General features: G+C 46.6%; 1 protein-coding gene across 1 annotated transcript; it reads left to right on the top strand.

Annotated features, from left to right (window-relative positions):
* Nucleotides 1–4,985: 4,985 nt before the first annotated feature.
* Nucleotides 4,986–12,411, top strand: GCM2 (glial cells missing transcription factor 2; the record flags this gene model as incomplete). Its single annotated transcript, XM_082664791.1, has 5 exons — nucleotides 4,986–5,075; nucleotides 9,208–9,460; nucleotides 9,593–9,705; nucleotides 10,340–10,465; nucleotides 11,470–12,411. 5 exons carry the CDS (start codon nucleotides 4,986–4,988, stop codon nucleotides 12,409–12,411), a joined length of 1,524 nt encoding a protein of 507 aa, XP_082520917.1.
* Nucleotides 12,412–13,245: the final 834 nt, after the last annotated feature.

Raw genomic sequence — 13,245 nt, 5'->3', positions numbered from 1 at the left:
TGCCGCGGAGCGGCTGGGCCCGTGAGCCATGGCCGCTGAGCCTGCGCGTCCGGAGCCTGTGCTCCGCAGCGGGAGAGGCCACAACAGTGAGAGGCCCGCGTACCGCAAAAAAAAAAAAAAAAAAGTGACTCTAGGACTTAAAACTGAAACTTCAAGGATTGAACAGCAACAACAAGAAAATTTACAAAACATTGAGTAATGGGTTGTTACACGTTTTCTTCAAGAAGTAATCCATGGATCTACCAACCTCGTTTTCACAAACATGCTAAATAACAGCATCTCATCTGCTCACTTCATCCCCAAAATCAAAGAATAATTTAAAAAAATTTTATTAACCTCTTCCAAAGAGGTTTAAAAAAAATCTAGCTTGGGCTAACGGTCCTATATGTACTTGACCACAGTCCTTAAATGTCAGCATATTTTACAATATCGTTATAAATATGAAAAACAGGATGAATTCAAACACCAAAATCCATACTTGTTTTTTTTTCCCACCAGCAGTGTATTCAGTAAAGTGAATGCTGAAAAGTAGAATCACTAACGGTACCAATCCACCTCCCAGCCCGCGACCCCAATCCCTGGGCGGCGGGTCCCAGCACTTGGGGTAGATCTGGGGCCCCGAGTGGGTTAACGTCATTGCACTTTCTACTCAGCGAGGGAGAAAAGCGGCTGGGAAAACATCCCATCCCGAGCAACTTAAAAAAGAATCATCTCGTCGCCTTCAAACATCAATATTTCAGTTCCCCCTTCTCCGAACGCTTTACTAGCGAGGGACCACACGTTTCTACCCTGCTTCATGCACCCACAGAAAGCTGCCAATAAACTCCAAGCAAACGTGAGGACGTGAAACGCCCCAAGGGCCCCCGAAGAGCTCTTCCCACGGCGGCGGCCGGGGATTGTAGCCGGCGCCGGGTCTCTGGGCGAGCAAGCGAGGCTCCGAGCCCAGAGGCCGACGGACGCGCTCCCTGGCGCCCGCCTAGAACGGCGGAGAGGAGGCCGGGGCTCGACGGGTGCCCGGCTCCGCTCGAGGTCACTCACCTCCTGCATCCCGAGGCTCCCGACAGGCCGCCGCGCACCCGCCCCGGGGCGCACACCCGGACCAGGACGCGCCCCGCCGCTGCGCCGCTCTCAGCCCCCGCGCTTCCGCCGTCCGAGGCCCGAGCGGGCGAGGATACGCTGCGGCGAGAGCACGGGGAGCCCACGGCTCCCGGACGCCAAGCTTCCCCGGAACTCTAATTAATAAACCCGCCCCTGAAAATCTACCAGAGTCCCGTGTTTGAGAAGCGAGAAAAGCTCGCGAGTTAGCTGGCAATCAAGGTCAGGCCACCTGGGCGCACGCACAAGCACCTTAGGAAAAGCGATTACTTAAAGGACATAAACCTGTCGGAGAAATTCTACGCTGATAGGCGTCCCCTGTGCGGAAGCCGGCTGTTTTCTCTCCACCTTTAACGGCTGGTAGAGCTGGTTGTGATCCATTGTTACTGCTATAGACTGAAATCGAACTTTCCCCCATAGGAACCAGATTAGTCTCCGAAATTGTGAGTTTATTCCTAATATCACAAAAGAAGTGTTTTGTTGTTTTGTTTTAATACATACCCCTGTGTGCTCAGTCAAAATAAAATAAAAACAAACATTTCCATCCAGTCTGCTTGTTTTCTGCCCACTTCCTTTAATCCAACAAGAATGTGTACTTACGGCCCGGTTTAGGCTGATAGGTTGGTTCTGTTATGTGAACAGGGTGGCAAAAATAAGTTGGACTGGAGTTTTCTTTTAAAAAGCAAGGAAGCAGACAAGACCCCTCAAATCCAAACATTCCTTGTAAAAAATCAACTTGTGTTATAAGTAGATGCTATGGGTATTTCGTGTCATGAGGTTTACAGAAGATATTTGTTTACATCAAACCAAAACATAATATAACCAGAATCTCTGCATTGTACCTCCAGTCCATTCAAAACAATACATACTTATTTCAAAACTCATCATATCCATTTCCTGGCAAATATGACGTAAATATACTTACATTAATGTACCTATTTTAATCTAAACCAAGGAAATTCAAAGCCCTTTTCCTTTGCTTTTGTATTAATGGACTTTTACTATTTCAAAATACTAGCCAAGGAAGAGCCAGCTGTGAATATAAAGTGTTCTGAATCAAGGCAAATATTAGTGCAGGAAAAACTGAAGGATAACAACAAATAAATAAAATACAGTTTAAAAGCACACTATTTTAGAGAATAAAACAGGTAATACAATAAGAATATAATATAAAACAAAATTAAAGTTTTCTTAATATTAGTTTAAAAGTTTTAATTATTTTCAGACTTTGGGGAAAACATACATCCTTTCAAACTATATGGTTGTTAACACAGTCAAAAATTCAGGAGAAATTAAAGATAACACCACAGACAACACCATTTATTTATTATATTTTGTTATATTTTCACTTTGATTAGCTTCTTTTACTAACATGTTTTCCCCAGACATAATTTTAGGGCAACTTGGAATACGTATTCTAATTCTGCTCAAACTAAATATGGTGGAGACAATGACATTTCTTTGGCCACCGGAATCTAATTAGGAAAAAAAGTATTTGATTAATTGATTTAGCTTTAACTTTTAAAAAAATTGTACTTATTTATATTTTTGAAGGGTAAGGACTCTCTAGAAATATTCCAAAGTTACAGAGACAAGAAATAGTCTTAACAATGTTTACAGTAAGACCAGAAATTAGTTTCTATGAATTCTCAGAAATAATTTTAAGCTAGTTTTTGAAGTTATGTAAAGAACATTTTACAGAGTACATTATCTTAAACTTCACAAAGAAATGTCAATTTGTAAATAAATAAATAGAGAAGTGTCAGTAATTTTAACCTTTGAAAAACAAAACAACGCAAAAAAGCAACTGAATAACGGGGGCTGCCGGGCCGGTAGGCGGTTAATATGATGAAAGTTTGTGGACGCAACTAGTAGGTAAAGAGTGAACGCGTTTCCTCCTTTCCTCCCAGACCTCCGCGGCAACTCTGTGAGAGTGATTTTAACCAGAAACGCTGACCGACACTACCAAAGAGAACTTTGGGGACGAGGGGGTGGGAAGAGGCTGGGGGATGAACTAGTCACTTTCTTGTTTGAGAACTTTGCGCCTCTGCTTGGGGGTGGGGGAAGGGTGGGGAGAAATCCCAGCTTGAAACCAGAGAAAGAAGAAAATTCGTGTAATTACCCAAATCTGGCCTTTCCCGTCTCGGGAGTTCTCTGCCGGTCGGCGGCTCGGAGTCGAACTTCACTATCGGGTTGACTTTTCTAACAAGCCTGACTGTGCCCCCGACCAGGCAGGTTAAGAGGACCGGAGCGTGGACGAGGTTCGCTTCCTGGGGTTGTAAGGGCGCATCTGCTTTTCCCGCCTTTCGCCAGAAGAAGAGGCTGTAATCCTGCGACGGGCGCTGGCCTGGGTGCCCTCCAGGCCGGCTCCCAAGAAGCATCAGTCCGCGCCCCTGGTGCGCGCTCGGCGGTGCTGAGTCTAGGGCCCGCAGGTCTCGGGATTTGCCGGGATGTAGGTTGCGAGCATCCTCCTCTAACAATGATCCGCCTTTAGAGGCCGGCTTCTCCCTGGCTACGGCTGGGAACTGGAGCGTGTAGCCCGCAGAACAAGGGCGCAAGGAATAAGCTCCGGAAACCCACCTTCCCTTGCTGCCCGGAGCGGCTAAAGAGCGACTTAAGTCACTTCAATCGGTTTCTTGTATTGGGCGCTTCCAATCACCCTAATGAAACGGAGGCACAGGTGAAGAAGGCCTGGGCTCAGCCCTGGTGAGCCCACGGCGCTCCACGCTCTCACCTGGTTCCTCCAGTCTCCAGAAAGCCTCCGCAGACGGAAGGGGTGTAAATAGAATTTTGTCGTGGTATTTTCACGACAATACCGATGAAGACTATTTTTTTTAAGGGTCGTTTCAGGTGGATGGCGATTGAGAACTCACTGAGCCCCAAAGCCTCTTTCAAACAGATAAGGAAACAGGCTCAGAAGTAGCCGAGGCGGCAGAGAGAACTACGGGTTTGGGGGCAGAACTCAGCCCCTTCCTCCCCCTCCGCCTCCCCCTAGCTCATCTCCCCAACCTTCTCCGGGTTCGCTTTCCAGGACTCTCTTCCCACAGGGCCAGGTCTCTCCGCAGCCCCCGGGAGCAGGCGGCCTCCTGGGCCGACGACCACACGGGGACCTTCGGCACTCCCTCGGACGTCCCTCCTCCCCCCACCTCCCCCCGAGGATGAGCACAGATTCCAGACCACGCGCACCAGCTACAACAAAATCTCCGAAAAGGGTCGGCCCAAAGCCAGCTGGCTTGCGCTCATCTACTCAGGCTAGGGCGCGCGGCCGCCGAGGCTCTTACAGGCGGTCCCCGGGCTGCCAGGCAATGGAGTATTGTCTCTCGGGACTTTGCTGGAAAGACTATCTGGAAAGCCTCCCTCTAGATCCAATCCGAAACCCCAGAGGCGGGGCGCGGTTAGGGAAACAAAACTGATTTTCAACTTACATGAGACACTCCAACCTCCCCCCCGCCCTGGCCCGCCTTGGCTTCAGTCTCCCGTCACCCCAAGGGCTCAGGTCAACCTCCCCCTCCGGTCCCAGTTCTGCCCGGGAGGGGATGACAGGCCCTGCTAGTGCCCGGAGCGTGGGAGCTGGCGGGTGAGCGAGGAAAGGCGGAGCGGGGCGGGACGGGGAGGGACGGGGTGTATCCGTATAAACGTGTGGGCAGCTGCCTGGCGCCCGCGCTGCGCTCCGACGGGAGACCTTTCAGCACCGCGGCCAAGGACATGGCTCCGCCCGAGTCCTTAACCCTTGTTCGCCGCTTCTGGATTTCGAAATCAGTCTCTCTGTCTCTGTCTCTCTCCACTTTCCCCTAAGACAGGGGGAGAATCACCTTGGGCACCTCTGGGTTGGTTTGTTTTTCTTCTGTCTTTCAGGATCCTGGGCGGAGAGCGCCAGCGAGGAGGGCCAGATGCCGGCGGAGGCGGGGCAGCAGGCGGACGGTGCGTGTTCCCACGGGATGAAGCTCAGCTGGGACATCAACGACCCGCAGATGCCTCGGGTGCGTGAAACCCCCGCGCGCGCGGCGCTGTCCATCCAAAGAGGAGGGATGTCCTTGCAGAGACTGTGGACAGACCTCACCTCCACCCCCAAACACACACCCCTGAGAGTCCTCCAGTGTACAAGGACTCCACAAATGGCAGAGCTGGGTTCAGAGATGTGTCTTCTCCCAGCTCTTACCTCGCGCTTGTTAGAAAACACGCCGAAAGCAACAGGAACTGTCAATCAGGCTCCAAGCTCCAGGTCATCTGGCGGGAACCGGACACCTTGTCCTTCACTTTCTTTTTTTTTTTTTAACATCTTTATTGGGGTATAATTGCTTTACAACGGTGTGTTAGTTTCTGCTTTATAACAAAGTGAATCAGCTATACATATACATATATCCCCAGATCTCCTCCCTCTTGAGTCTCCTTCCCCTGCTCCCTATCCCACCCCTCTAGGTGGTCACAAAGCACCGAGCTGATCTCCCTGTGCTATGCGGCTGCTTCCCACTAGCTATCTACCTTACGTTTGGTAGTGTATATATGTCCATGCCTCTCTCTCGCTTTGTCACAGCTCACCCTTCCCCCTCCCCATATCCTCAAGTCCGTTCTCCAGTAGGTCTGTGTCTTTATTCCTGTCTTACCCCTAGGTTCTTCATGACATTTTTTTCTTAAATTCCATATATGTGTTATATATATATATATATGTGTGTGTGTGTGTGTGTGTGTGTTAGCATACGGTATTTGTCTTTCTCTTTCTGACTTACTTCACTCTGTATGACAGACTCTAGGTCTATCCACCTCATTACAAATAGCTCAATTTCGTTTCTTTTTATGGCTGAGTAATATTCCACTGTATATATGTTCCACATCATCTTTATCCATTCATCCGATGATGGGCACTTAGGTTGTTTCCATCTCCAGGCTATTGTTAAATAGAGCTGCAATGAACATTTTGCTACATGACTCTTTTTGAATTTTGTTTTTCTCAGGGTATATGCCCAGTAGTGGGATTGCTGGGTCATATGGTAGTTCTATTTGTAGTTTTTTAAGGAACCTCCATACTGTTCTCCATAATCCGCTGAGTCTCTCCTTATCCATTCTTTGCCATCCACAAGAAAGGTAGGGGAGAATCTTGGCTAATGTAGACATCAGTGCTTCTCACGCAGCAAAACTGTGAGATAGGACCGTAAATCTCGGTGACCCGACTCTTATTAAACAGCAGGACTTCGGCTATTAGACGCCTGCCCCGGCTGCCTGGATGAAGCGCGGCTCCTGGGGGGCCTCTCTAGTCATGCCAATCAGGGCACAGGCGCCTGGAAGCCCCTGGAATCCGGCTTTTGGACGCAACTTCTGAGATTACTTCTCTAATGACAAGGAAATCACCATCATCCGTTTAGGGTGAATTTGTTTTATTTTGTTTTGTTTTAACGGAACGAAGGGGTTTGGAGTCTAGTACAGGGAATGAGCTGGGCAGTTATAATTGGCCATACTGGTTTGGGGAAAAACTGCAAAGTGACTTTAAAGTCCTGGGTGTATAGGTGGAGGGAGAGTTAGGAGCGACCTGGGAAGCATTCGCAAAGGCGGATTCCTGGCAATGCTGTGGTATAGGGGTAAGAGACTTGCCCTTTATTGAGCATCTACTATGTGCCGCATATAACAGTTCATTAGCAAGGTTGTCTAGCCTCTCAAAGAGATCAGTACTTTTGGGGATGTACATATTTGCAGTAAGTTTATTTTCAAGTCTGCCTACTTTAGAGCCACACTGTGCCATTTTTGTGAAAGTGGACCGCAGTACAGCAAGGGCATCTCATTCTCACTGACTTCTGTCCGCATACATCTTCATAGGAAAAAAAAATCTAATCTTGCATTTTAGAAATGAGCCACATCCAAATAAGGGAAGGATGGTTCCTCTCATGAGTATTATTCTGGACTTCCCATGTAAATGTGAATAATTTTTCCTCTGGGAGATTGGTCCTTAAACAGAGAGAAAGTGTGTGTGTGTGTGCACGCGCGTGACATCTCAAAAGAGGCAGGTGCACTGGGCTATGGAAAGAGAACTGGAGAAAGAGGATCCTAGCCCTGCTCTGACAAACCAAAGGAGGAAGAGCTAAACTAGCTGTATGACCTTGAGACAGTTCCTGAATTTGCCTTAGTCTCAGGTTGCTCACCTGTCATCAAGCCGTGGAATTAGATAACAATCTTAAATTGTCGTCCAGATCTACTGTCATGTTCGGTGTGTGCACGCTTGTCTGTATGTGACCACATGTGCCCCCCTGCACCAAGACATTAGAGCAAATGAAACCCAATCTAGGAGTCCTCCATTCTTGTTTTGATTTTAAAATGCAGTCTCTGTGTCTTCATTTTCAGTGGCACTACTTTGGTAGTGGGGGTCTAGTCTGTACCCTTGCAGGGGAGTGCGAACAAAATATTCTCTTCTGGAAAACTGTCTATTTGTTACTAAGGTCCTTAAATTGAAATATTCACTTTAAACACAAAGATATAGCATTTAGCGTAAACTTAGAGTTGCTAGCACATCATTATATATTTCATTTGTGATGTACCTTAAGTTAATGTATTGACTTATGTCAATTATATTTCTGAGAAAAGATAAATAATGCCTATTAGTAATAATAACGATTTCAACAACATCTCTGCGGTTTTGGAAACAAAATTGCCCATTTACCTATTACTGTTAGAATGTACAATACTAACGTGGTACACAAGTCTGAATTGTCCAGCTAAGAATACTTTTGCTTTGCAGATGTTGGATCTAATTATCCTGGGCTGGGGGAAGGGAGAGAAGGTGTACATGGCTTATTACTGTAATAATAGTTTTCTGAGCCTCTATCATACCAGGAAGGTCAGTGGGGCCCGGCTGCCACAGATCTTCTTTTTAAATCCCAGCTATGCCACTGGAGAAGGTTATCCATCTAACTTCCACTTCCTTATCTATTAAATAAGAGGAAGGATGCCTAAGAGGCAAAGTTGTTGTGAGGATTGTAGATACTGCATCATGTGGTTTTATGGGCCATACTGTCTCTGTCCCCAATACTCAGCTCTGCACTGTAGTGAGAAAACAGCCACAGACCCTACATAGACGAATGTACATGGCCATGTCCCATTACAACTTTATTTATGGATACTGAAGTTTGAATTTCATATGCTTTTCGTGTGTCACAAAATGTAGTTCTTTTGATTTTCCGCCCAACCATTAAAAAATATAAAAATCATTCTTAGTTTGTGGGCTGTACTAAAACAAGTGGCAGGCTGGGTTCGGCCCATGGTCCCTAGTTTGTACAAGAACCATATTGCAGTATAAATAATGCAGAATATGGACAAAGGACCGCCAAATGTGAATAGTAAAGCAGTGCTCAGTATTTTACATATAACATTATTTTAGCCATGCAGTTCTTTGTGTAGTAGAATGACAGTCCATATTGCTCTGGGAAGAGGTTAGCTTAGCAGGCTCCACCAAATGCTCGGGTTTACCTTATGGTTAGGCTGTCATCATAACACCCTTGTACACCTGGAGGGCTAATTTGGGAAACTGTTCATGTCTCTCTGATGTTGTGCTGGGTATCAAGCCAAGAGCTTTTGAAGAAAAAGCACTGGATGGAAGTAAAGGTATTTACAGGCTCAACTGTATGTCAGCGATAGAACTTTCCAATCACTTTTTGCCCTGGTGCTTTACTGATCAACTAGAAAATATCTGTAACATTTAAATACACCGAGAAGTGGTATAACATAGTGGTAAGGAGAATAGGCTCTGGGGTCAAACTGTGAGGGCTCAAATCCTAGAGCCAAGTCTTACTAGCTGTGTGACCTTGGACAAGTCAATGAAGCTCTCTGGTCTCCATTTACTATTCTATTAAATGGGGATAATAATAGTACCTATTGTCTGTATGCAGTATGAAGGCTAGATGAACGAATACATGTACAGCTTTTAGAATATAAGCACTATGTAAGCATCAATTTATAGCCAGTTGTCAGAAGGGCATACACAGGATGAGTGACATTTTGTAAGAGCACAGTTTCTGGAATTAAAAAGACCCAGTTTTATCCTAATGTGCTTGGGGAAGATTAAAGCCGTGCTGTCTCCGGTTTGGGCTTGATGAACTTGACCACCCGTCCTTCTGGGCGCCTTCCCAGGAGCCAGACCACTTCGACCGCTTCTGCGAGTGGCCGGACGGCTACGTGCGCCTCATCTACCGCAGTGGCGAGAAGAAGGCGCAACGCCATCTGAGCGGCTGGGCCATGCGGAACACCAACAACCACAACGGCCACATCCTCAAGAAGTCGTGCCTGGGCGTGGTGGTGTGTGCGCGGGACTGCACCCTGCCCGACGGCTCCCGTCTGCAGCTGCGGCCTGCCATCTGCGACAAAGCCAGGCTGAAGCAGCAGAGTGAGCTATGGGACTAGGAACGGGGTGGCCTTGCGGTCGTGAGTTCCCTATTCCCAGCGAATTTCCCCTTCCTTCCTTCCGGAGGCTCTGGGGTCAGGTTGTTATTACTATTTCTCGCCTCTGGCTTTGCAGAGAAGGCATGCCCCAACTGTCATGCTGCTTTGGAGTTGATCCCCTGTCGAGGGCACAGCGGGTACCCTGTAACCAACTTTTGGCGGCTTGATGGCAATGCAATATTTTTTCAGGTACGTGGGGGGACACCACAGTTTGTGATGGACATTCTCATCATGTCACAGGGACCAAACCTCCTGCCATGTATCTCAGGAGCCCTGGACCAAACCAGATACAGCTCTGGTGGCCAGAAATAGGTGCTGGGGTTCCCAGGGCCTTACCAGGCTCCTAGGAATTAGTTCAGCTACTGTGTGCTCTCTAAGGGGGAGAGGGTGAACCTACTTATAGTTGTTTTCATATGGCAAAAGGACTGTTAGGTCATCTTTTAAGATGTCTATTATTGGTGCAGTTTTATTTGTTCAAGAATTTTTTTCTGGGCTTCCCTGGTGGCGCAGTGGTTGAGAGTCCGCCTGCCGATGCAGGGGATGCGGGTTCGTGCCCCAGTCTGGGAAGATCCCACATGCCGCAGGGCGGCTGGGCCCGTGAGCCATGGCTGCTGAGCCTGCGCGTCCAGAGCCTGTGCTCCGCAACAGGAGAGGCCACAGCAGTGAGAGGCCTGCGTACCGCAAAAAAAAAAAAAAAAAATTTTTCCCTGTCTCTTGGAAAAAACAAACAACTTGGGGCACTGGGAAAGGCACACTCAATTTTTGACCAGTGTTGCCAGCTCCCCTCAGAGGAATAATGTGATTCATCTCCTTATTAATGCAGGCCAAGGGAGTTCATGATCACCCAAGACCAGAGAGTAAATCAGAGACAGAAGCTCGAAGAAGTGCTATCAAGAGACAAATGGCTTCTTTTTACCAACCCCAGAAAAAGAGAATTCGAGAACCCGAGGTAATAGGGAGCTGACATTACACTTGTGGTCTGTGTTCACCGTCATCACAAAATGCATTGAGAATTATGTAAAATAATTTAAAAGGTTTCATTTTATGTGAAAATTATATACCTCTAACAATGTCATTGAATCAACATTTTGAATAGGGTTTCTAATTCCTTCTTCTTCTTGATAAAAAAGCAGAATATCTCTACAGTTAATGATAGAGTGAGCATGTGAGCTGACATCCTAATACAAGGGCAATTATCGAATGGTCATACAGAAAGAAATAGGTGCATACCAATGACTGAACGGTGCATCTTTGAGAGGGTCCTTTTCATTATTTACATAGAACAGATAAAATTTCTTTGGGCAACTTGATCCAGTTTGGCTGTTCAACCACAGTATGCCAAGGAGGCAGAATATTAGTTGGAGGATAAGAGACACTGGCCTTGTTTGAGCACTTTCTATGTGCCACGCACATAGGGTTTAAGTCTTACACGTGAATTGGTCACAAAAGCCTTAAGAAGAAATTACTGTTATTAAGCCCCATTTTTTAACACCTTTATGGGAGTATAACTGCTTTACAATGGTGTGTTAGTATACATATAGCCCCATATCTCCTCCCTCTTTAAGCCTCATTTTTAAGTGAGGAATCTGAGGCTCAGAGAGGTTAAGTAACTTGTTCAGTGCGTGAGGGACAGTCAGGATTTGAACCCAGGTCTGCGTCAGGCTCCTGAGCCTCTACTGTTATGCACATAGTATAGGGAGAACAGACCATCTGCCACTCAGACCCACCCTGCCTGGCTACCACGGGCCCTCCTAATTCAGCAGCGTGGAATCCAAGCCTGAGCTCAAGCTGTGAAGTTCCCGGACCATGCGCTCAGATCATGTTTCTGAGCTCCTAACGCACAGCCCACCAACTGAAAGCTTGTTATTTGGTCGGTTGACGACCGTTACAGGTGAGGGTGTCCACGCAATTTACATCTTTATTTACAAATAAAAATTTGTGTCATTTCTTTAGGCAGGAGAGAATCAAGATAACGGTGGCCATTTCAGCAACATACCTTCCCTGGAGAACCCAGAGGAGTTTGATATAATTCCTGACACTGGCTTCCCTGTTCCAGGGCAGCCTTGCTTTTCCTTTCCAAACTCGGATGCTTACAAAGCTACCTGTGACCTAGCTGCCTTTCAAGGAGATATAGTACCACCCTTTCAGAAATATCCAAACCCAAGAATCTTTTTGCCTAGGCCACCCTGCAGCTATGAATTGGCAGGCCCTGGTTACACAAATTCAGGCCCGTATTATCCCACCCTTTATAAAGATGCCAGCAGTATTCCTGATGACACGGACTGGGTTCATCTGAATGCACTGCAATACAATATCAACTCCTACGGCAGCTTTGAGAGAAGCTTTGATTTCACCAGTAAACAGCCTGACTGGAAACCAGCTCTTGGAAAAGCTGACCTTGGGGAGAGCACTGACCATGGACAGTTCCAGGCCGCGGCCGCTCGCCCTTATTACAACCCAGAGCTTCCCTCCAGGTACCTCACGACGGCCCCGCCATCTGCTCCAGCCCTGCAGACAGTAATCACCACCACCACCAAAGTGTCCTACCAGGCCTACCAGCCCCCTGCTCTGAAATGCTGTGACAATGTGCGGGAAGTTACGAGCCTTTCTGGCTGTAACTATGATTCTGAAAACACCCAAATGTCCATCTATCTGGAAGACTTGGACCTTCCAGCTACAGTCGCCATGGCAGCCTCTCCAACAGCATCACTTCCTTTGAAAATTCCTGGAGATTGCCGGACCATCAGACACACTTTGCCTTTTCCTCAAGACTCAGCACCCTCCTGGACAGATGGAGCAGAGACGTGGGATGTGTGTCCATCTGGACCGGGGTCTACAATTGGTTATTCAGAGAGAATCAGTCCGTTCTTTAGCTATGACCATGAGGATTTTTGAACAACAGTCCTGGGGCACAGCATAATATTGGTCTCCATGCAGGCGGTAGAACATGACATGGCAACTCTCTCTTAAGTTGGGAGATTCATTTAGCATGCAAAGAAATATATATATATTATATATGTATATAGATAATAGTAAAACCAATTATCAGCGTTGTAAATTATAGGTTGGAAATGTTTAGATAATCTAGAGAAATCTTGCACAGTATTTTACTTTTTTTTTTTTTTGCCATGCCACTCGGCTTGTGGGACCTTAGTTCCCAGACCAGGGATCGAACCTGGGCCCCCTGCAGTGGAAGCGCGGAGTCCTAACCACTGGACCACCAGGGAAGTCCCTGCATGGCATTTTCAAACCCACTACAGTACATAGAATTAGGTCTGCAATGAGACTGTTCCAAATGAACAAATAAGCATGAAAGTTAATGAGCTAAGTAAGCCCATTTAGTTTGTTAGCTGGAGTAGAAGTCAAGAATCCTGGCTCTCACCCCAAGCCTTTCCCCACTGGATCATATTAAGGAATTTCACAAATCTCTCTTCGGCCCTTAGGGGTTGTCAAAATATCCTCGGGAAGAAATCTTTACAATCTTATCTCCTGAGTCATTTCCTAAGATTTTACTTAGCATTTAAAACCTGTTAAAATAACTTCAGGAAGTAATTTTGATCATTTTACCTGCAAAGTATATATCTATAGCTTTTTAAGAAATCTACCGTGTTGCAATGATAAAGTGCAGTTGTTTTTAAGAGAATTTTGTTTTCCAGTATCAGCTGAATACCTTTTCTTAACACTGATGAATGTTTTCCTAACAGAGACAGCCTAACACTGATGATATGT

Source organism: Grampus griseus (assembly GCF_964374135.1).
Source record: "Grampus griseus genome assembly, chromosome: 10".
Taxonomy (NCBI): domain Eukaryota; kingdom Metazoa; phylum Chordata; class Mammalia; order Artiodactyla; family Delphinidae; genus Grampus; species Grampus griseus.
Note: the sequence above shows the minus strand (reverse complement) of the source record. Positions and strands in the feature narration are given on the sequence as shown.